General features: G+C 38.5%; 1 protein-coding gene across 1 annotated transcript; it reads left to right on the top strand.

The window, feature by feature from the left end:
* Nucleotides 1-160: 160 nt before the first annotated feature.
* LOC138597508 (SR-related and CTD-associated factor 4-like) lies at nt 161-21,666 on the top strand. The gene is made up of 18 exons (XM_069669114.1): nt 161-372; nt 1,179-1,262; nt 2,119-2,163; nt 2,269-2,430; nt 2,529-2,646; nt 2,775-2,908; nt 3,011-3,154; nt 3,252-3,325; nt 3,967-4,063; nt 4,271-4,354; nt 4,590-4,675; nt 4,985-5,172; nt 6,992-7,092; nt 7,178-7,291; nt 7,397-7,553; nt 7,656-7,750; nt 20,308-20,446; nt 20,620-21,666. The coding sequence occupies exons 1-18, from the start codon at nt 343-345 to the stop codon at nt 21,033-21,035; spliced, it is 2,268 nt and encodes a 755-aa protein (XP_069525215.1). The 5' UTR covers nt 161-342; the 3' UTR covers nt 21,036-21,666.
* Nucleotides 21,667-25,231: the final 3,565 nt, after the last annotated feature.

Below are 25,231 nucleotides of genomic sequence, written 5' to 3'. Positions count from 1 at the left end.
CACATCAGTTATCCAGAGTGTGTATTTCTAGAAAGTTCCGCCTTTAACAGAAAAACATGTGATCGGAACGCCAAACAAACGACGTTCCTCACTTTCCGATATTCTTGAATGCAGCATAACCCTATGACATCAGACGCTAACAGACACGCAAGGGGTGGAACCGCTGAGCTAACAGCAGTTGCTAGCATAGCAGAGCCTTGGACAGCGATGTGGCCACATTAGAATAACAAAAATACAGCTATTCTTCGTAGCTGGTTATGAATTGAACTTTTTAACGACGCATGGTTATACAAGGATAGAGTGGACACGTTCGTCAATCGGCTGTCAATATAACAAACCATTATGGATGCAGTGAACGCGTTCAACATGGAGGTAAAGTTTGCCCTCAGAGCTAAACCCGTATGCTAACGTTAGCACTAACCAATGCCAGTTAGTTTTAGTCAATGTTTGCAAACTAGTTTGGTTATTAGGTTAATAGTTATTACATTCAACTTCTGAATTGGTTAATTATCAGGCAGAAACGTTTATTCAGTTAAACTGGTCCGTCAAAACGTAAACATTGCTTCATCGGATTTGTTAGCCACTAGCTTAAGTCGAGTTTGTACGTTAATTCTGCAAGGCCTTGGGCTCCAGTGTTCAGTTAATTATTAACCTACACCACTGAGACCATGATGAAATGTCAGTATAAATGTTTAGAGACACTTAGTTTTCCAAACCACTCATTTTGAGTTCTCTATGTACCCTCCTGTTGTTCTTAAAATATAGCTGTCATTTAATTTAACTTAAGGCCAACGGGTAACGTTAGCACTGCTACCCGCTAACGTGATTGCTTGTGAGTTACAATCATTACTAACATACATCACACCGACATAAATTAACCATGTGATTGGATTATTAGTTAGTATGTATGCTTTACACCTCAGGACGTGTGTTCTGTGGTCTGTGTTTTATGTGTTCGTATGATGCATACATAACATTATACATTGAATTGCAAAATCGTGGCGTTTGTTGTAACTCATATGTGTTATCTACCTGTGGGAACTGGTTGTGTGTTTGTGGTTGGGGGTTTTTTGTGTGAAGCGGGCATAATTTCCAAATGTGTTGTTTACCAGTATTATTTTCTGTTTACAAATGACCTGATGTTATTTTTTTTATTTTTTCCCCAAACAACAAACCAGTTGTTCTCCATGATTGACATGAAGCCTCCAATATCCCGTGCAAAGATGATGTCAGTAACAAAATCAGCCATCAAAGCTATCAAGGTAAAGTCATTAAATAAGGTATCAATTTAATTGTCACAGTTGTCACATTATGTTGTTGCCAATACTAGTAGGAATTGCATGGACTTTGTAGTTTGTTTATCATCTCAAGAAATATAAACAAGTTTGATTCTAAAGCTACTTATGATTTTCACATCAACTACTGACCTCTTGTAGTGAGCATTGCATGATGCAAAAGTTTAATTTGTAATATGATGTACTCATATTTCTGAGATATAAAGAGGGTGTGATATCATCATAGTAGTCCTGCTACTATAGCTTTGATGAGTGACAACCATAGGTGGACATGTAGAGACAGGGAGAAGAGAAGAGCAGAGATATAACTCTTGGACAGTGCTATGCTAGTAGTTGATATGTTTTGAGTTTTCACTGATATTTTTGTTTTGGTTTTCCATTTTCCAAATTGGTTTCCTCCTTTTCGATTTAGCTTAACCGTATAAGGCAATGGAGTGATTTTAGGGTACAGGTTTTTATCATGCCAGGCTTAAGGGGCTCAGTAAATTTTTTAAAAACCCACAATATTTGAATGTGCCTTTTATTGTCTTCAAAACCTGATTCCTTTTTTGGGATGTGATTGCTTCAAAGGAATCAACAAATTAAACATGATTTGTTAGAAATTATGTGTGTGACCATAATGGGTGCATCTATTTTAAGAAATCAGGTAAATCTTCCATTCAATGCCAGTCACTTTTATGTTAAAATGACTGATGATAGTAGTTGTGTGGTCAATGAGAATTTTGTCTTTACTATTTTTCAGGGCTGTTTCTGTGGTGATAACTTGCATTAGTATTATGTAGTATGCTGCAATGACTGATGACGTTTTTTTGTCTTTTATTAGCTTTACAAGCATGTTGTCCAGATTGTTGAAAAGTTCATTAAGAAGGTATGTATTGAAGAGTCTCTGACTGTATATCATATTGAGATCAAAGTGCACTTTAAATGCAATTTGTTAATCCTTTTTTTTTTTTTTCCTTTTTTAAAATATAAGTGCAAACCAGACCTAAAAGTCCCTGGTTTGTACGTGGTTGATTCCATTGTGCGACAGTCAAGGCATCAGTTTGGTGTTGACAAGGACGTATTTGCGCCCAGATTCTTGAAGAACTTCACAGACACCTTTCAAAACCTTTACCACTGCCCAGAGGATGATAAGGTGCTCTATATTTATGCTTTCTGGTATTTTCTATAATTACAATGAATTATGACAAGAAATATCTAAAGGTTTGTATGGCTTTTTTTTTCATTTATCAGAGCAAAATTGTCCGTGTCCTGAACCTGTGGCAGAAGAATGGTGTGTTCGACATGGACATCATTCAGCCACTAATGGATATGGCCAATGGAGCCATTGTTTCTGCCCCTATACTTGAAGGTAGAGAATATTTCTTTGTTGACAATGTTTAGATGTTTGTTATTTTCTTGTTGATGTGAGGTTGTAACTTGTCCAAAGCTTGATGAACCTCATACAAGGATGTCATGCAAATATATATGTCTGCACAGTTCCTGTAGACCCCCAACCAGAAACGCAGCCTCCTGTCACTAGTGCCTCAGTTGTGCCTGCTGTGCCCCAGCTACCCACTCCTGATGCCTTAGCAGCTGTGGCACAGCTGTTTCAGTCCCCCCATGGTCAAGAGGTAAGTAATACATTGGTTAAAGTGCCTCTGGCAGTATTTGATAATGGCAGAACGGTTAGAATTGTTCATATTTTATATGACTCGTCCCTCTCCCTCCTGCAGCTGCAGAGGATGCTCCAGAGCTTCCAGCAGGCAGAGAAGAGTCTACCAGCCATTGCAAGTAACATACCAAACCCACCCCAGATGCCTGTGACCCAGCCCCACCCATATGATGCACACACAGAGAAGAAGAGCTCTTTAGCTGAGGTAACAGCATAGCTCAAAATGCGACATTACCTGCTGTGATCATCAACAAATTACTTTCTCATTTACCTGACTGTGTAATATGTATGTATTTCTTCAGAAACTCCTAGACCGATTTGATTATGATGATGAACCTGAGGATATGATGGCCAAAGAAGGCGGTGCCCAGCTACAGTAAGTTTCATAATATTTATATGTTGATAGGTTTTTGTATGTTCTGAGTGAACGTGCAGGGAAACAGCACAGCTTCATTTTTAGGTTGAGACTTCAAAATCATTTTCCTAAATTACACTGTTGATGGTACTTAATCTCTGACAGCTGAATAAAAAAACTTGGTGTTTTCAATCAGTGCAGCTTATATTTAGTAATACATTTATTTATTGTTAAAGTCGTCTCTTGAGTATTTGCTATTACATCTCACTCGGGCTCAAATTTTTCCTGATATTGGTTCACAAAATGTTCTTTCTTCACTTCCATACATATGGATATTTTCAGAAGGATAATATCTTTCTTTGTTTTGTGGATGTAGTGGATGGTAACACATCAGTTAGTGGTAATAAGCCTGTTATTCTTGTACAGCATCAACATCACATGTGAAGCCTTTTAATTACTCAGTTATATTGCAATGTCATAGTCAGCTATACCAAAGACCCAGAATGAACAACACAAAGGTTTTGGATCTGAAATCCCAGAATGAATGGAGACTTTATTCACGTTAATAACTATATCTGTGCTGTTGCTCCTATTAAATGTCAAAATATCTACTATTAACGAAGGTAATGATTGTTGAGGTGTTGTTTGTTTTATTATTCCAGTGGCATTCCTGAAAATATGTACAACCAGTTTCCTGGTCAGATGCCCAACAGAGAGAATATTCATCCACATATGATGGCTCAGACTGGTAATACAGAGGTACTGATTAGATTATTACAGTAATATATAAAAAAGTCCACTAACTTTCAAAGAGCAATTCTGTCTTTACATTGTTTTAAGCAAACAAAGTTGCTCTTTTCACACTTTGTCCTTTAACTGTGTGGACTTTCAAGCTTTGGTGGCAAATACATTTGTGTTTTCTGCTTTCTGACTATCTCCTGTGCCTGTATCTTTGTTATCCGTCAGCACGGCAGAGGAATTAGTCATGGTGTACGTCACATGATGCAAGATGAATACTCTTCCATAAATGAGGCTTATCCACAATCACAGGTAAATCCAAAGTTCTACTTTATTTGCTTTAGAATTTAATTTATATTCCTGTTAGTTTTCCTCATTACTACAGTTGAAGCAAGCTACTGTCAGAGTAACCTCAATTGGCAGGGACGTTTTTATTGTGTGCCACATTTTAATATGAGAACCATGGTGTGAACTCTTTTTATTGGAACTTGACAACCTCTCATTTATTTGATGAAACTAAAATTTTAATTTCATCATTTTCTAACAGGAAAATTCAAGGGAAGACTCAGCTAAGAGGCGGGAGGGCAGACACAGAGGCCATGGTAGGAGATCAAGATCCAGATCTGGTTCAAGGTAAGAGGCTGTGATCATCAGAGAAAAATGTGTGATGCCATTGATTTCAGTTAGATGTCTTCAAATACAGTGATTTTTTTTTCATAGGTTTTGTTGGGTGACATGTTACACTATTGTTGAATAATTGGGTAATCTGCTGCATGTTTCAGGAAGCTGAAGGGTACAATACCACATCAGAAGGCACAGCGCATTTAATGCTGGCTTTAAATCCCAGAGCTCTGTTTAGGCTATCATTTACTACTTTGCTAATGTTGAATGTGCCTACGTTCGTGACATTATGTTAAGCTGATTCAATCTTCAATGTTTCAGATCTCCCAGAAGAAGAAGATCAAGATCTTCGTCTCGCTCAAGAAGACCTAGGCATCGACGTTCTCGTTCTCGCTCCAGAGAATGGCGCTGGGGATCTCGCTCTGCTTCTCAGGACAGAAGTGAAAGAGAGAAGGACAGAGAGCGCAGGCAGAAAGGTCTTCCCAGCATAAAGGGCCAGACACTCAGTGGTATGTGCCAAAACAGAAGCAAGCCAGTAAATGTCATGATGCTTACATTGGTGTTTGTACGTACATGTCTATGTCCTGTATCTCTGCTGCATACATTTTTTTAAAGATACTTAAACTCACTAATGTTGTGTCCATGGAACGTACCACTTCTACCCTATTTTAATTTCCACAGCCAAGGCTTCATATTTTTGTATTGGTTAAAATAGTCACGTAACCACTGACAGATGCTGTATTCAGTCATGTTGTTGGTGACCAGATGATACTATACTTTCTATACTGTCCACTTTTTTCTCTCTGTTAGCGTTTATTTTAATGAGACCTCAGTTTTGTTCTTATTGAAGTAGATAATTATTTAGGAAGAGGCTGTAGCAAATAGCCAATCGTTTGCTTTGATGAGTTCATCATTAGCTTATCTCTTTGCAAAATTTATGGGAAACTAATCCGAAAATTTCACCAGCCGGTGTAAAAATTTGACAAAAAGGGCATAAGACAATATCATTTGTTCAGGGCTCCAGGGTAGCATTTAAAAATTGTGTCTTCCAATTTCAGTGGCATTATTTGCCATGTTTGAACCTCATATTGGATTATCTGCCATCAGGCTATACCCAGTACAGAGATGGCAAAGTAGTTATATACTTCTTTTTATTCATTATTATGTCTCTTTGTCACAGATAGGCATGAGCTCAAACATAGGTCAGTTCCATATAAAATGTACAGTATATTCTATCTATAAAAGGTCAAAGAAATGTTACAATAGTAATGCATGCAGTACACCTCTAGGATTTTCTAAATTGTGCTGTTCCTTGTGCCTCTGCAAAATGCGTTTTTATAGCTGTTCTCTGCTTTGATTTGGATTTTTGGATGGTCTTTACATTTCCTTTGGATTTGTTTTTGCTTTAACTGTCTCAGAATCTGTTCTGTTGTGTTATTGTGATCTGCAGTGATTGTTTTTTTTTTTGTGTGTTTTTTTTATTGCATATGGTTAAAGATAATGAAAGAAATTAATGGAACATCAGCAGCAGTCTCATTCACTTCAGGTGCTTTTTGACGAATTCTGTGCATTTTGAAAGCAGGAACCAGGGTCTAAATTTAGTTCTGGGGTAATTGATTTACCCCCTGAAAAGTCCCTGCTCGGGGGGTAGTAATTTCCACAGGTCCAGGAGCTTTCAGGGCGGGGCCTGCAGTTTCTGATTGGTCAAGTACTTGCAGCATTTTATTTTATGCTTCCACATTGTTTATCACCTTGCTTTGAGATGGAGTCAGAGAAGAAAGCTTACAACAGCCTCCTCCATGCTAACAGGCTAACTTTAGTGTCGCACAAATGATGATACTGGCCTGTTGTCGTGTTTTATGGAATCATCTTAGTTGTCTGGCCTTCATCTTCTTCTTACCGCCACCTACTGGACTGGCGGTGTAGTGCAGTTACTTTTATTGCTTCTCCATACGTCATTGGCCTAATTTGCATAATCTTCCCGGAACTTGATTGCTGTGGAAACGCAGACAACAGTGGGCCACAGGAACCATTTAGTTCTTTGAAGATAAGTTCCTGGAACTTTTGGTCGAAAAAGCCCCTTTTGACAGAATGTTGAACTCTGCAGGCAGAGGATAAGTTATTTAAAAATACAGAGCAACTGGTTGCTTATAGAGACGACAAGATACCATGCTTTTCGGTTGCCAAATTATATGAGTTATAGCTAAGGTATAGATTTCAAGTCAACAATACCCAGGATAACATATACTGTAAGATAGAAAAAAATGGTGAGTGTTGAGAATTTTTATCTAAAGTTAAAAATAACATTAATCTGATGTTTTTCATTAGTTTGCAGCACTACACTTTGGGTTGGACAACTAGACAAGAAAACTCAGCAGTCTGACGTGATGTCTCTTTTGGAAGAGTTTGGCCAGATTGAGTCTATCAATGTAAGTTTGGATAATTCATGTCAAAGATGTTTGTAATGCTCTTTGATCAGGTATTTCAACATCTATTTGCTTTCTCTTTGTCCAGATGATTCCTCCGAGGGGTTGTGCTTACATTGTTATGGTTCACAGACAAGATGCCAATACAGCCTTAAACAAACTCAGCAGAGGGTCATACAAAGTCAACCAGAAACCTGTTAAGGTACATATGCTCTAAAACAAGTTGCTATGATGTTTTGGCTCTGTGTATGTTCTTTTGGAAGTGATTGTTCACTTGATGATTATAACTACTGTCTTTCTTGTCTAGATTGCCTGGGCTTTAAACAAAGGTATAAAATCAGCTCACAAAAAGTTCTGGGATGTGGAGCGGGGAGTTACCTACATCCCCTGGAGCAAAGTCAAAGTTGAGGAGTTGGAGGGCTATCGGGAAGGGGGCATGCTGGACACAGAGACACTAAATCCAGGTAACCACTTAACCATTGACCAGAGGTGCACTTACCAAAGATCGGTCCACTGAAGGATATTGGCAACAGTTTCCCTTATGTTGTATTTTCCTTTGTGCACAGATTGGAATAATGCCAAGGACCTCCACAACCCAGCAGCTGTTAATGGAGCACTGGAAAGCGTTCCAGCTGATGGGACCATAACTGCTCACATTCAGGTAACGCTAATACAGTCTCTAAACACCTTCTTTTTAACATTTCAAGTGTTATTTTATTGGTTTACTGGCCTTTGTGTCCAATGCTTACTTCACCATCTTTCACAGTCCTGTGGAGGATGTAAGAAAATAAATTATTGTTTCAAATGAGTAATGGAGCTTATCTGAAAATCCTCTTTCATCTTCTTTTCAAATATCAAGTCACTCCAAGTACATTTTAGAGTGAGAACCAAAGGCAATGAATTTTCTACATTAAAGTGATAATCTCGGAGATTTTCATTTAAATAAATGTCTGTTAAGTCTCTATCTATCGCCGAATGAGGTAACGCAATGGTGATTGAGCCTATGGCCCACTGATTAAAGCGTTTGCATTTGCAGTATATAGTATTATTACGGACTGGATGTCTTCGCGGAAAAAAATCACAAGCGGCGCACAGTTAGTGACGCGTTTTCCACCTAGCAGTGATTGGTCTACCAGAGAGGGTAGGCGGAGCTAAGTGGCTGCACTTCCGGTCTCTGCAAGAGTTGCAAGTTAACAGTAATCTACTATGGCTGAACAAACAAAGAAAAGATGGATGACAACAGCTACAAAATAAGTGAAAATCCAAAGACAAAAAAAACTAATTCGACGCTCAGATGAAGGCAAACAGTCTAAAAGGAAAAGCGACCGTCAGCGAGGAAAATCAAGAGTTACAACCAGTAGGTGCGCACAAGAGAACGAAACTGAAATCTTCGAGATTATATCTTTAAATAAAGATATTTCAATAGCGGTGTGGAAAGTTAGAAATACTTAATGTTAAAATACTAGACAAGATGTACACATAGCACCTTTCTAAGGCTTACTTATTTTCACAGATTTTTCAGGACTTGAACCTGAAACCATCACTGTTGTACTGTAGATACTGCAGATAATTATGGCCTAATACATTATTGATTAGTTTACTATTTGGTAAATTAACTGAAATTTCACCAAAGATACTCACCATGTCCTCCATAATAGAGTTTAAAAAGATAGATTAAGATTGTCATTCTGTTTTTGCCAGGGTATAAACAGTGAAAAACACAAATCAACATTTGCGTGTAAGACAGCATACACACTTAGGCTAAGGCTTAATCAGTTGTAATGTACACTACCACCAGTTATTATTGATCACGTCAACACTTTTTACTGTGAGTGACTTGCGCTATTTTTGTCTGGTTTACACGTGGCCAATGTAAAATTGACAGCTAATAACGAGACCAACAGCAACAGCTGACTTGGTGATTTGTGGGCTTGTGAGCTCAATGTGGCATTACCACACGACTGAAGTACACTTGTAAATGGCAAATGCTTTAAATGCAAATTGTTTTAAGATGAATTTGATACCTTGAATGCTGATGAAGCTGGAATATCAAGATACTTACTTTGGTATGATATAAATTGGATAGAATTTGCCATTAGAAGATGTATGCATTCTTTCACCTAGCTCTTCAAAGAAACCCATAACAAACACGTATTGCTCTTTGATGCTGGGACTGAAAAAAAGTTGGATCTTTGAGTTAACCAACTGTTTAAGCGAGTTTAGGAACATTTAGTTCTTGTAATGGTGTATTTAGATTCTTAGAATCCCTCCTTAGTCAAGGTGTGTGCAACAGATGTGGTTAGTGATAGTATTTTGGAGTGCTGAATTAAACTGGTTTACGAAAAGAAAAATGTTTCAGTTTTGAATGAATATCAGATTATTTATTCTCTAAGAAGGGTTGTCAACATGTCTGTTTCATGTCTTTACAACAAAAGGGTTGTTTCAAAGTCGCAAAATAAGCAGACGCATGTAATTTGGGGATTTTGATCCACTTTTGCACAGTTCAGATAAGCTCCTCTACTGAGGGGATTTAATACAATAATGCTTATTCATCCGTTTCTCCTTTTCCTTCACAAAAGATTCACGTCTTCACTCAGAAGCCTTCTACTATGCAAAGTAGCATTAAAAATAAAGTGGGAATAACAAACAACTTAATAAATTACTGTTTTATGTGTAGAGGGAAGAAGTTCTGTCGCCATGTCTGGGTTTGTCAAAGTTATCAGGAATTGTTTATTTAAAAAAATTTCACATTTTCACAACAACAATACTAAGATTGGGGGTGTAGATACATTTGCTTCCTGCTGAGAAAATTGTTGGCGTCATGGGTGTGGTATAGTGCTGAACAATTCACAATCACAATATGGCGAAGTGAAATATCATAAGCTGTAATTTTTGGATGAAGGTAAAAGTGAAAAAACAACATTAAAAATGAATTACTGTAGTTCTGCAGAGATGCCCTGGCTGAAAAATGTTTTTCAGATGTAAAAAAAAAACCTCACTACATATCGTGATTTTGAGTTTTTCCAGGGAAAATGAGTGGTGATACAAAATATGATCATCCCACTAACTGTAAATCTATCACATTTGCAATATGATTTTTTTTACCACCTTGTTCAGCCCTACTGTAAACCCTCAACTCATGAATATACAAGCTGATGGTGAGCTTGCAATAACTAAGTTAAAGCAACAAAATACATTTGAATGTAATAGATTATGACCTTACATCAGATGATCTGAACTGTTAAAAATACATAAGTTTTAATTAGTGCTTTTGTTAAACTCTGAAAACGTATTTCAAAAAGTCCCTCCTATACCATATTCTGCATAAATGGATAACAAAACAAGTTATACTAAAACATGATCCAGCTGGACTGTTTGCCACCTACCATACATAGCCGGCCTACTAAACTGCGCACCTCACTTCGAAGAACGGTTGCTCACGTCTTGAGCTCGAGAGTATCTAACTGTTGGCTGCTGGTTGGACTTAAAGGCCCGAATGTGAGGAACAGTGTCCAAGTGGGAGACAAGGTAAGCCGACAACGCCGTCAGCAACTTTTGCTAAATATTGTGCCTAACCCGACGATTTACCAAAGTGGACAAGACGTTGGATTGTTGAATTTGTCAGATGTGGTTTTGGTAAGACGAATACGCCCAACAAAACAAGGCCTGGGTCATTGTTCATGTGGGTTAAATGGTTACTTGAAGACGCGGCTCAGAATGTCTTTAGGTTTTATTTTTACTCACTGTCCATTTCCTGCAGCACATACAGTAGGTTTCTGTTACTGATCTTTTTTCTATCCTGGACAAAGAGCTCAAGCAAGTGCCATTACTCCATTTATAAGTGGATACTCAATCCGTAACTGCACTACTGCTCAAACTACTCTTGCTTGTTGTCTTGGCTATCAGTGTATCTGAGATCCATATCAATGCCTTACTGATGACACAGTCCTGTTTTTCAGTCTTTTATTGCTGAAGTTATGATTTTCATACTTATGACTTTCTTACATCATAAACGTTCAGTGAAGGTTTGTATTTAATGGCATATAAGTGCAAGGAGCTGCTGACCTGAATTTAAAAAAAAATAATCCAATAAGCTCTTAATATGATTGAACTTAATATTTTGCCCAATGATACAACCCATTGTAGGACTTGTGTCCAAATAACTCCACTGTATTTGGGGCTAAACCTGGTTTAGAAGGTGTTTAAAATGGATGAGGTTCCCCTTCAAGTTGCAATTATTTCATCGCAGTACCCTTCTTTGCAAGACGCAAATTCATTGCTGTGGTGAGACACTGGATTCCTCAACTCTATGCTTCTCAAAGAGAAGCACACCTAACAGGCTTCGGCAATTTGTCAAAGGGACTTAGAAGTGTTGTAAAAAATAGACAACATTGTGGGTCTAGACACTTGCTGTGCACTCTACTTTGAACATGTGGAGGTCTAAACCTGGAGCCAAAGAGAAAGGAAAGTTCTGTGTTGTCTTTTTGCCCAAAATCTATCTGCTGTGACCTTTAGCAGACTGCACACGGTGGCCTCATTTGTACTTGACCAGCCATTTAATGGTCCATTTATAAAATGGAAATGGATGGAAATTTAGATAAGATTAATCTATATGTTGCACTTAGTTGTTGCTTCTTTTTTTTTTTTAAACGACAACAATTTGAAATGTTGGAGTTGTCTGCTGTCTGTGAAGGCCACACCTGGCTGACAAACGTGTAAGTGAATTTCATCAGAGGGAATATGACTTTAGGAGGATAACATGCTTTCACTCGTGATGTTTGTGTGTAGCTTTTTCTATTGGATGTGGCAGGCTGGCAAAGAGCTGCTGTATTTTCTGTCCAATTATTGGGTTTGACAGCTTTTTTCCCTTTGGGAATACAGAACAAATGTGAAATAGAATGTAATTGATGTTAAGTCTTGTGGTGTCAAGCCTCCCTGATTTTCAAAATTTCCCTCTGATTCTTTGCAATGTAGGATTTTACAGAAATCTGCACTTGCTACCCTCCAAATCTTAAACTACCACTTATTTCCAGCAATTCAATGCTGGAGTTCTATGACAGGCATCTTACATACACATATAATGACCATCCACATGAATAGATTTTTCAAGGGCGTGCATCTGTTTGAGATCTTTGCATCCTTGACATGGCTCAGGTTTTTTTGGTCAAAACACTTCTAACACTCGTTTATTGAATTTGCCTTTTTTATGTTTAAATTATGGCACCAACATGAGTCATGTGTGAATGAGTGGGATCTTTGCGAATTGCTCCCTATAAAGTTTTGATCATCTGCATCTGCATTCGGCTTGTATAGCAAAACTTAACCACAGGGTAAGATGATGCTGCTGTTTACTCAGCCTTCATTCTAAAATGTGCACTTAAACACCCACAATATTGTTTTTATGTTGGCATTTACTTAAGCCCACACAATGTCTTTACACAATATATGTCAGGATACAATGCTAATTTCAATGAGTGTCCACTCTGCAGAAAACCTGCAGTTTCATATATCATTTGCTTCCTGGATCAGCACATCTCAGCTACTGTACCTTGGCTCTTTTGTCTGTATGGCAGGTTTGGTGTGTGGTTAATGTGTCAAATGACACATTTCAATTATTGTGACATGGCCCATTTGTGTTGTGCCAGAAGGATGGAGTTTCACTCCTTGCCATCTTCTAGCAAGAGGGAGCAGGGAAGTGGTGAAGGAAGAAAAGAAGCAGCACATAGCTAAGCAGTGGCAGATAGAAGAGATTCTGCACTTGAACATGCTCATGGAGTTGAATTGAAATGTCCAGACGAAGTCTGTTCTGTGCAGTTGAGGTTACAGGGCTTGTGGTACATCCTGTTTACCTCTTTCTACATGCCCACAGTATTAAAAGATGAATTAAATATCTTATTTTATCTTAAGTATAACCCTGGGCTCCCTAAAGGGGTTCTGTTTCAGAATTGTCTACTTATTAGTATGTCAGGCTTAATAGGACTAAGCTTTGTGAAATGTGTAAAGATTGATTTGATATCAAAAATCTGCTCTTCGTCACAAGGCCAAATGAATGATCTCTAATATAGCATAGTGTATGTAACTCCCTAAACTGCTTGGTCTCATGACCGTTGCCAAATATCACTCAGTAGCCTGGCTGTTTGTGTGTGATGTCAAAGCCCATTCTTATGAGCTCAGTGTTTTATTAGAAGGTCAGAAAATTCTTACATGTTCATATCTCTCTTCATATCTGTCCATGTTTGCTAACTTTTTGATCAATTTTCTAGAGATGAAAGCCAAAACAAAATGTTTCCAGGGCAACTATTACTCATTGCTTCTACAGGTAAGCGGACACAACAAAAAGCTGTAATGTCAGCCCTTGCATTGGTCTGGACAAGGTATATGAAATATTGCAGGTCATTTAGCACACAAACAATTGAATTGCAGAGATTGCAAAGATGATTTATGTGCAGTTTACACAGGAACCACATTTCAAAATCTTAACCTCTGTGTAAACTGCCTTTGCCTTTGTTCAAACAATCCAAGATAATTTTTTTTTAATTAATATTAGTATACATAACGCCTGGGGAAAGAAAGTTAAATCAAGCAATGTTGCATAATTTAGCCAACAGGACATACAATATGAAGAACAATAGGATATATTTTAGTCAGTAAATTAGCATTCAGTTACTGCTTAAATGACAGCTGGATGTCTCACTTAAAAATGTAGCTTTTTCATACTGTTTCCCAGTTCTATTTGTTTAATAGGCAACCGGTGAATTGGCAGTTGGCATTAGTGAGCACAACAAAATCAGAACTCAAAATAAGCCAACATCAGCTCCGATGACAGCTCATCGCTGAACTGCAATTGTTATTTTATTCACGGAATAGCAGGACTACTTTATTTGCAAGTGCTGGCGTTTTGTTCTGTTATTAAAAAGAAAAGAAAAACCACAGGACATAAAACTAGAAACTCATACAGCTAAAAGTACATTTCTACCCTTTATTTTAAGACCAACGTGACTCAGAAGGGCTTTCACTGTAAAAACTTTAAATAATTTCTAATCTTTCATCACATGGAGTTTTTTGTAATTAAAATTAGTTTGTGTCTATACTTAAGCTGCTACACACAAAACATAAATATTAGGTTACTGTGGATGTCATTTACACAGGATTTTCAACTTGAATCCTCAACTGGTGCTTAGGAGAGAAATAAAGTATTTGCAGATATGAGTGAGATGCAGTAGAAGTAATGAGTGATTCAGGATGTGGAGGAGACGTAACCTTGAGCTGCCCTCTATTTGTCCTTTTCTTTTTTTTTTATTTGTACAAAATCTTCCTTAACAACGTTAATAACCATCTTAAAATAGTTTAATGTCCTTCTACATGCATGGCATGGGGTCAGGTAGCTCAGCATTAAAATGGATTATAAGCAAGCTTCTTGTAAAACAAGCGTTTGAGATCCTTGTGTGGAGAAGATCAGACTCACATGAGCCTCACTAAGGTGAGTGTTTATAGAAGTCGTCTTTGGATGTTCGGAGTCACACTCTTGGATGATGCTGTGGGATGGTTGGAAGGTAACGAAAGAGGGAAAAAAAGGACTTTTTAAAAACATTTTTATTATATTTGTACATTTGAATAATCTTAGGATACCAAGGCCATATATTTTAGGGCTGCCTCATTGCTGTCTTTCCAAATGTCTTATAAGTAGCAGGTATGAACAAAGAACAAAGAAGGCATTTTATTGACAACAGGGAAAGAACCGAGATGGTACCGTCTGGGATCTGAGTCTTGATCAAAGATCCAGTGCCCAGCTGTCTGCTGGAATTAACCTGCAGGAGAAATGGAGCAGCACATATCCTGTATTTTCTGCTGATGGAGTGGACGTCAGGGTAAGAGCAGACCCCTCTGTTGCTACCCCCAAATTAGTACTGCATCAAGGCAGTTTGACTCATGAACCACTTGTCCCTTTTTTGTCATTTGTATCTTAGCAGATGTTGAACAGCAAGATAGATGGAGCCCAGATGAAAGAATGGGCGTTTCTTATAACAGCACTCATGATGTAACCTTTGTTTTGCAGCTTAGTTGCTGAAGTTCACTTTATTAACACTCAAAAATATATTCAAGGTAATAATTTAGATCAAATACTTTGTTTTTGCCATTTGATAAACAAATGGGTATAACTGTCACCAGATGGGATTCTGATGAGGCAGTTTTCAGCATGCAGACCAGAAGAGTGTATTGTAACATTTTCAGTGTTAAACAGAATACATTACTACACATGCGTGCAATTGGCACTATTAGAAGAGAGAAACTGCTTTTTCTACAGGGGCGCCATAAATGATACGAAAGTTCCTTGTAGCTTTTTTGATGAGCTTTAGACATGTGTTTATAGTGTTTGAAATAAACTTAAAGCTGTTTTGTAAGAGTTCAAAATTTCAAACTTTAGTGCCCCCTGTGGCAGTTTAAGAATTTACATTGTGGGTGGCAGAAATGAACACGCCTGCCCACCAACCATTAGGCATTTCATCAGATTAATGAATTTATTATGATTAAAATGAAAATCGATCTTTGAGGATCACTATGTTCTGAGCTAAGCTAGTTTTACAGTTGATAACATAGTAAAATCCTTTCTTGCCCAACAGTGTCTCTTCATGCTGTTTTTTTACCGTTTCATTCGCAAGTGAGAAAAAACGTTTTAACCCGTTAGCGCTTTAACTATCAGGACTAGCTGACTAAGTATGTCTCCTGACGTATTAATCGATAATGTTGCTAACAAATTCTAAATCCGTTGCTGAATAACCTTTACTTTCAGTTCTTCTGACGACCACTAGATGGTGTTTCCGCGAAAAAGATCATTGAAGTAATTCTCCAAAGTCTTTTTCTATCTCCTTTTCTTTTTAAACATTTTATAATGTGGGACAAATGTCTACATCAGTGTTAATTTCATTAACTGAACTAATGACGAAAAAATGTTCGTCAACCATCTTTTTTCAACGACGAAGAGCTGAAGACAACACGTTTTGTTTTTATTAACCAGACGAGATGGGACTAAAATGTTAGTGATTAGCTGTCAGACATTCAGAAAGCATATTTTCCCCAACTGTGTGTCTAATCTGTCTGTCAAAATATAAGCAATCCACTCCTGTAACTGGGTAAGCCGGTTAGAGATAAAGGGTATCACGAAGGTGGTTGTGAACTTTCTCTGTTAACCCAGGCTTTCTGCTTCAGGCTCTGTGCATGTTCAGAAAAAGGGCATTTTACGCGTCATTTGAAGCTGCTTCTGCACAAAAAGGAGCGATCATCAGCTGTCTGCTTCTGTCAGACTGTTTAATTGAGAAGCGATGATGAAAAGTAATCTTTAGATGCACTGTCTTCATCCTTCATTTACTGTATGGATGATCTGAAATTTAGAGTCTTCATTTTACCTGATGCAAACAGGTAAAAATAAGAAGAGGGAGACTGGAAGGGGGGGGGGGTCACATTTTCTAAAGAGAGAAAACGTTTTGACTAAAAGTAATGACTAACGTGATAACTTTTTTTGACTAAAACTGGACTCAAATTTTTTGAGTTTACGTCGACTAAAACTATTAAGGATAAAAATGACTAAAATGTGACTAAAGCTAATAAGCATTTTTCTCTGATGACTAAGACTAAATCTAAAATAGCTGCCAAAATGAACACTGGTCTACATCCCCACTATGTGAAAACAAATCCAGTTTTGTCAAATCAGTATGATAGAATGCTTTTAATGTATGGTGAAACATTATACCATCTGGTGAAAACTGCTGAGGCCCTGTTTTGCTGTTTGCAAAATCTTTTTTTTCACAATTTCCAGTGGTGGATTTTTAACACCCTCTGCATTTTGTTCAAGTCATATTTGTGTCCTTTTTATAAAAATCCATTTTATTCAAATTTATACTAGACAATATATCAATAAATTCAAATATACATGCTCAATTTGAAAGATAAACTATTAGTTTGTGTACATTTAAGGCAGTAGAAAACTAGCAGTCCTGATTAGGTGTAAAACATTCAGGTGCAGTGTTATTTCACAAAACAGTTTGTCATCAGATATTTTTTCTTACAACATTTGATTTGAAAAATAAAATTGAAAATAGTTAAGATAAAAATAATTTTCACAAGAAATTATACAATAACAGTTCCTAATTTTTACTACAGTAATATGCTTTAATATGATTTGTTTCAAAATTATGTGTGAAATCTTTCCAGAGCTAAGCATTGTACAAAATGTTACATGTATGCTTAATGAGTAAGTGTGACTTATCAGTGCAGTGATTGTTCTTACCATCACATCCTGCGACAGGTGATTAATATTAGTCAGAACAAAACTAGGTGCTTTCCATCTCAGAAGAGATCTTGAGAGATATTTTCCTATATTTGCAGTCCTAATGTTTTGCACTCGGAGGTCAGGCAGTTACATTTTGAAGGATGACATATTGCATTCTGTATCAGTAACAAGATTTATGATTCGTACAGCCAGCTTCAGCACCAAGGACAGAATGTCAAGGCCAAGCCTCTAAGTGATCAACTAGGAGCATCTGGTAGGCTGTGAGTTTGAACTTGATGTGCTCGGTTACTTTGAGCAAAAGTTCATTCACGGAGAGACACAATGTTTGTGTTAATGATAGATTTAGGGTCTTAGGTTGAATGCAGGACAAAACAATTCCATCTGGGAAGAAACCTGAATTGAGTTTAATGTATCAAAGGTCTGAAAAAAGTTCAGGTTTTATGTGTGTCACTAATTATCAAACCTATGCTAACAACCAAACACACCAAACTTCTAGTACGCACCTTAATCTTTTCCCCTTTAGACTACTGTAACTCTCTCCTCACAGGCATTACTCAGTCCTCAATAGCACACCTCCAAATGGTCCAAAATGCAGCAGCTAGGTTGTTGGTCATTAGTCTCGTATCACTCCAATTCTTGCCTCCCTCCATTGGTTTCCAGTAAAGAATAGAATCTATTTCAAAATTTTATGAATTACATACAAGGCCCTGTATGGCCTGGCTCCTGCGTACATAGCAGAAATATAGAGCCCTTATTCTAGCACCCTGCTTCTCTGTTCTTCCAATCAGGGCCTTTGATCATTCTGACCAACTTTGATATGATAACCTCAGTATAACCTTTTCCAGACACTTTGTTTATAGTTCATATTAGTCTTTTTTATACAATTTTTAAGTCTAACGCTATTTTATGTACTCTCAAATTAGTCTTGTTTTCAATTTCAATATTCCATATAAAGTCACTGTCAAATAGGTGCATAAACCTTGAGTTCTCTTATTTAGAATAATTATATACTCTCACTTATGAGGCAACAAATAACATTTCTTAATGCTTTATTAATGGTTGATACATAGTTATATTCAAGTCATGATTTGCAAGCTGTAAACTATTAACAAGCTCTTTGACTTTAAATTGCAAGTTGAAATATATAAGTACATTTATGTCATTTATAAACTTACGTCATTTGTATGCTCATGTAATGTAGCTTAAGTGTGAATTGCAGTTTAGTGATATCTGATACTGTGATCACAGAGAAAGGCCTCTTGACCTCAGTCATAGAGCGATACATTTTGTCTGTGAATAGTTAAGCCCATAAATTGTTAACTTATGTCACCTACTTACATGTATACCCATTGTTAGTTTGTTAGTCAGCAGGATATCTCAAAAGAAGCTTTCTATAAAATGTGGCCATCTGTCTTAAAAAAATAGATAGCTTACATTTGGTTGTCCTTTCATAGTCCAAGTATTTGAACTCTGAACCTCCTCAGGCGCTTAGACACTTCTAACCATCTCACGTCTCCACCTTTGTTTACCTTAAAGCACAGCCACTGTATTGGCTGCAACTTTGACCTGTTGAATAACTCTGTCAAACCTGAAGTTGTGCTTGTTCAGGGTAATTAAATTAAACACAGGAATTGTTCAGCACTGTTAGGGTGAGGGATTGCACCCTGTTTAGTTTAATAATTCACCTCATGTGTCTGTGTCCCTCAGCAGTCACCAACAGCACCTCAAATTACAACTCCTAACTTTCCTCTTACAAAAAGGCTCAGTAGTGACATTCTGCCATAAACGGCTTCCGTTCTTCTGTAGTCTGTATGTTAATGTCTGTTTACTATGTGTGATTGTAGTGTTAACAAAGTAAGTAAGTAATATATACAAGTACAATGGAATGGTTTGTGAGGCAGTGGTGTGGTGTGAAACTGAAACCCCTGTTTGTCCCTCGTGGTCTTACTCTTTATCTTACACTTAAGCTTTAAAATAGCATGTGGGTGTTGTTTTCAGAAATGCGTACTGCAGTGACATCGATACCTTTTTTGTGTGTATTTAAAAAGGTATTCTGACGGTTGATGTTGGGCTCAGTCAATGTATTCAGGAGTTAAGTAACAAAGCAATTAACAGTTGATGTCAATGCAAGAGGACTTGTACTGAGCTACAGAATTGTCTTGATTCTGAATGTCCTGTTTTGTACCAGAAATCCTTATTTTATCATCATTCCAGCGTCCTTCCTTCTAACTTGAATGAGTACAATTTAACATGTGCAGAGCAATCCTACCTGCCCAGTAAAGGAGCTTCTTATTCTTGTTCTAACCTGGGGCAGAGCTTTTATTTTGGATTCAGGACTGATTCATTTACTGACCTCAGTTAGTTTTTCACTTTTCTAATAAAAGTATTTTGCAGCTGAATCCATCCGAAATGCATCATTATGTCACAGTGTTTACATTTACAGGGTCTGTGTACATCTGCATACCAAAGTTTGTCTCTAAACTAGGCTGAGCTGAATTCAGCAGATGTTTTCCATGTTCCATTGAACCAACGTGTTTTAAAGCTACAATAAAGCTTCCTCTACCACTCCCAGTACCATCTTAAAATTGTTGCTACTCTATACGATGTATTCCTTTTTTTCTCATTTAACTTACATCTAGGTTAGCGTTGGAGTAGGATAATGTATGATTTATTGTCTTCTGAGAACACAGAAAATGAAAACGTCACTTGTAGAATGATCGTACAGAAAATACTTCAAGAGCTTTTTTTTCCTGCATGAGAGGAATTCACATGGGATGGAATCAATAAGCTGCTTCATGCTGTGACATCAGAAGTTGTGAGATCAGAAGAAGAAATAAAGTTCTTCTTTCCGCTGACAGCTTGAAGCTGGCTTTCTTGCTCATTTCTCTTTGATCTAAATAGGGTTGCCATTGTGTTTCTGTGTGTTCTAGGTGCCACCAGTTGAACAGACAGCAACGATCAGAAGTCCGCCTGCTTTTCCTAGCCCCGTCATGCTGTCCCCTCCAGCCATGCCTCCAGGTGGAGCTCCTTTCATCCCCACTGACTTTGACCCTTCAAAGCTGGCACCAGGTTAGACATATACTGTATATATAGGGGAAAATTGTGTGGATTTTTGAAGAGTGAGATGTGATTGCAATGCAGATGTGTAGATTAAAAGTAACTCCTCTTTGGACTTGATAAAAACAACAAATCTTTTGCTTTGCTTGGGGATCAATTAAACCTTATCTTGTCCTCTTTTGCAGCAGAGAATTCAATAAAGGATTCTATAGGAGACAAAGGCACACCCATAGATATGCTCACTGACAACCAGCTGGGGTCTCCTTCAGCACCAGTGATGAACCTGACGGGTCCAGGCATCATGCAGGGTCCCAGACTGGGTATGCCGCCTCTTCAGGCTCCTCCAGGGATGTCGAATCCTCATCTACCTCCCTTCCTCCCACCTCCAAACATGCCACACATGCCCCCGCAAATGATGCCAGGAGGACCAATGTTTCCACCAGACAGGTTCAGAATGCCTATGCCCTTTCCTCCTCGCGGTCCTCCTTTTCTTCGACCTCCTTCTATGGGACCAGAAGGCATGGATGACAGAGACGGTAGGCATTTCCGAAATGGGAGGCCGGGATTTGTTCCCCCACCTTTCCACAGAGGGAGGTGGTAGGGTTTGGCTGAACTATGGACATGAAGGGAGAGGATGCTGAAACTGTAGCAGATGTTAATGAATATCAGAACATCTGGTTAAGTGAGATCTGCTGTGAACAATTGGGAGTGCACAGACTTCTGCAAAGACTTTTTTTTACACTACAAGGACATTTTCTTAGGTTCAAATAAACAATAAAACGACACTGTTCTGAATGTGTTGTGTGCTCCTTCAAGTTCACCAGAGACGAGACTCCTTGCTGTGAATATTGTACTTGCTTTTAGCTGTTTCCTATATTTTGTATATTTGAAGTTGTGTAGTTCATGCTTCCGTCTGTATTCTTGGTAGTTAAAGGTAAAAACAAAAGCAAAGTCTGTATTTTTGAGCTCATACCCTCACCACAGTTTTTGTGTTTTTTGAAGAAGACTGTAAAAATCTATAATTCATACCTTTTGGGTATTTTGTTCTTAGTGAATTGCCTTTGTATCATACTGATGTTTAATTCTTCACCAGAGGAACCAGATTTCATTTGAAGCAGAAGAGGATTTCATGTCCTGCCAGTAGAGGGTGGAGTAAACCCGGTTACCAGGGCCAACCACTGTTGTACATTAAGGTCACACCTTGTAGAATCATGTGCTGTGAATATTAAAAGAGGTACTACCATTTGATCAAGTGTTTGTGTTTGTGTTGATCAAACTGACATGTCTAATGTCTTTCTAAGAAAACAAAGATGAATGAATAAATACTGTTGTCCTGCATATTGGAAGCAGTATTGGGATGTTGATAATGATATTGGATGTTATAGCAGCCAAACGATAATTAGTTTAGTTTAAAATTGTTATATAATAAATTAGTGCAGAGCCTTAATCTTTGAGAGATTATTCTTTTGGCTTTTACTCACATTGATGAAATAACATCTATTTGTGCAGAATAGAGGATGTAAAACCAGAATGCGGTAATGAGCATTTAAATTAGTAGTTGGGGGTTTCAAAAAGAAAGATTATTTCCCTGAGTTTGTTCACATGACTATAAAACTGAACGCGTCATTGCATGCCGATCCGAGGTGAACCGCTGCTGATTGGCTCTGAGAAGAAGTAAGTGGCATTCTCACGATCCACTTGGGCGCCGTCTCCAAGGAAGGTGGGCTCCGCCCCTCTCAGCGGTGTGAAACAGCACGCATGGTCCGCGGACAGGCAGGCAGGCAGGCAGACCTTGGAGAGGCGGCAGGAGTCAGAGACGCGGATGGACAACACCGGCGTGTGAAACATGCAGATTGAGATGCCAGGATGGAAGCAGCAACATCCGGACGGTGGCGGTGACAGGTATGTAAGGAAACCGGAAAGCATGCTGTCCAAATGTAAGGATAAAAAGCTTGATGTCCGAACATGCTTCCGCGTGGTCCTAGCGCCGTCTACACGCATGACCGCGTCACTCAATCATACAAGTTTATCAGGGGTGACAGCTGATGCCGCACTGAGGCGGACGGTGCGGTCCAGTGTGCAAGGCCGCCAAGCTTTTTTATGTACATGGAGTGTAGTGCATTTGGTGTCGACTCATTCAATCAGCAACGGTGATTTGAGGGTAAAAACAGCCGAGTGATATGCAGCAGGGTTAACGTTCATGTCCAGACATTCATCCTGCACAGCAGCCCCTCTAACAAATGTTGCTTTCCCAGTATGATGTTGTTTAACCAGACGTGCAGTAAAAACAAGCACAGTAACCTATCATCCGCAATAACCCGAGGGTGTTTGAACGTATCTGTGGTCATTTATGCTGTTTGTAAAGGAGAAGGGGCGTATGGCCTTAGTGCGGTAAATTGTTGCATGAAGCGGCGGTCATTTAATCGGACTCGTTGCATCTCTCTTCGCTGTAAACACATGATCCAGCACTGTTGCTGTGTTTACACCTTCCTTTAGTAAACAGATCATGTGCAGGTGACTCAACTGAAAGGCAATAGCTCATTCATGCAGCTGCTTTACTCAAATGACCTTATGGTGTCAAGTTTGTTGCAGCGTCACTGCCATACTATACTGCTGTAAGTGGTGTCTTCCTGTCCTGTTACTGTGAGGCTGTGATTAAAACATCCTTAACTGGTTGCTGCACCGGAGACTCCAAGCTGATGAGAACGTGCAGGGCTGTGGCATGTTAATATGTAAGGCTGCATCAGATTTTACGTGTGATATATATCATATTACTGTTCTTTTTACTCAGTCTTCTAAAACTGACCACGGTGAGTTGGAAGGTGACTATTTGAGATTCTCAGTGTTGTGCAGACATGCATTTGCTGTCATTGTGTTTTCTGCAATATGTGCTGTCTAGAGAAAAAAAATCTCACCACTGGGGCAGTAAGGTGCAGTTTTTCTCAGTCAGCAGCATCTATTTATGGTGAGTCCAGTATGGCCTGACTGGTCCACAAACAAGCCACAGAAATCCATCTTTTAAGAGATTTGGACTCAAATTCAATAACTGCAGCTTTTAACAACTGATCATTACAAAAAAACATGTCTGCAGTGATATGTAACAGAGCATGATGTGTTCAGAACTACAAACACTTAGAGTGATACCTTTCTAATCTAGGTTCTGAGAAACAAACATGTCCCCGGTGGACTTGAAGGGGGCTGTGAGAAGTTTGCAGGATATTTCTTCACATTGGTTTGTATTTGTGTCAGTTATTATGGATTCTAACAGTTTTCTAACAAGAGTTTCCCACAAGGAAAATGTTACAACATTCATGGAAATCTCTTAAACCACGCAGCATAATCCACTTTATATCCGTCCTTATGCTCGGCGTGTTCCAATCCTATAATTTGGCTAAATGCATTGCTTCTGTCCCCACACTCTTCCTACTCACAGCTCCTGAGCCCCAACAGAAGGAGCCATCAGGACAAAGAGAAAAGTCCTTTATTCTTAACAACTCAGAGATGTATAAATGTATTGATTACAACACTATTCTATTCTACTGTGCTAGTTTCAACTGGTAACTTGCAGTTTGATATTCACTCATGAATATAAACTAGGGCTGCACCATATTGGAAAAAAATACATTGCAATATATTTTTGTTCTGCGATATTAATGTGAAACTGTCCGTTTGTGTAACCACAGCGTTCACCAGCACCGGAACAAGGTGACGCTGTTAACGGGAATACACTCACTTATAAGCCACCTTGCGGCTAGCGTAACAGATAATGTCGGTGGCATGATCGAGGCTCTGTTACGCGGGGTGGCTTATAATTGAGTGTATTCCTGTTAACAGCGTCACCTTGTTCCGGTGCTGGTTAACGCTGTGCTTTCACTAACAGACAGTTCACGGAGTGGACATGCCCTGAGTGTTTACTTTTTGCGGCTACACCTGCAGCACACAAGGCGTGAGGTTGTGTGTGCCGACAGGAAGCAGGAGACGTGAGTTTTCGTGCTTGTTTACAGGCAGGTGACAAACAGCTGATGCACAGTGGTCAGTTCTCCGTGTGCTCTGTTGAAGAGCTGCACTAATGTTATATCAGACAGACTTTTCCTGTGGATTAGTCACTGAAAAGGAAAAACTAGCTAGTTTTCGTTTTGCGTCGAGCAACAAAAAAGTAGCAGATTGACGTATTTCACTTAATTCAATATCGCTCGTGCTGCAATGTGAATATTGTACATGCGCACATTGCAATTGTGGTTGTTGAACAATTTACCATGCAGCCCTAATATGAACCCTAAACTGTCCAAGTGTTGACCTTGATAAAGCTTCTTATACATAGAGCAGCGTGATAAAGCAGATAAAGTTCTTAGACAAGCTTATAAATAAAGGCTGAAAGTAGTTTGTTTTTACCCTTGTTGTTTTGCTATGGCACAAGCATTTATATTATGTTTAAGTGTTGAATTATATTTCATACAATTGTTTAAGATGCTGACAAGCTTTCACAGCAGGAAATACGTTTTGAAATATTCCCAGAAACCATCTGTCAAACCATAATGCCATGTTCAGACCCAACAATAGCACTGCATTAAGAGGCAGCCTCCTCAAACATCACAGTAAAAGCTCTTTGTTGGCACAGCAGTGGTCCTGATGCAGAGGGCTAATGATAATAATGCAGGATTATTTGTCAAAGTTGATCCTGGCTCAACTTTTGTAACTGCAGTGCAGAGCAAATCAGATTAGAGCTGATTCACTTTTTGTAACTGAGAACTTTGTAGCTTGAATGATCTGATTCTACTTTTAGCTTTCAGAAAAATA

The sequence above is a fragment of the Semicossyphus pulcher genome, unplaced genomic scaffold, assembly GCF_022749685.1.
Source record: "Semicossyphus pulcher isolate SPU_LCO1_2020_fin unplaced genomic scaffold, fSemPul1.0.p SCAF_19, whole genome shotgun sequence".
Classification (NCBI taxonomy): Eukaryota; Metazoa; Chordata; class Actinopteri; order Labriformes; family Labridae; genus Semicossyphus; species Semicossyphus pulcher.
The sequence above is the reverse complement of the archived record's forward strand: the minus strand, read 5'-3'. Positions and strand labels throughout refer to the sequence as shown.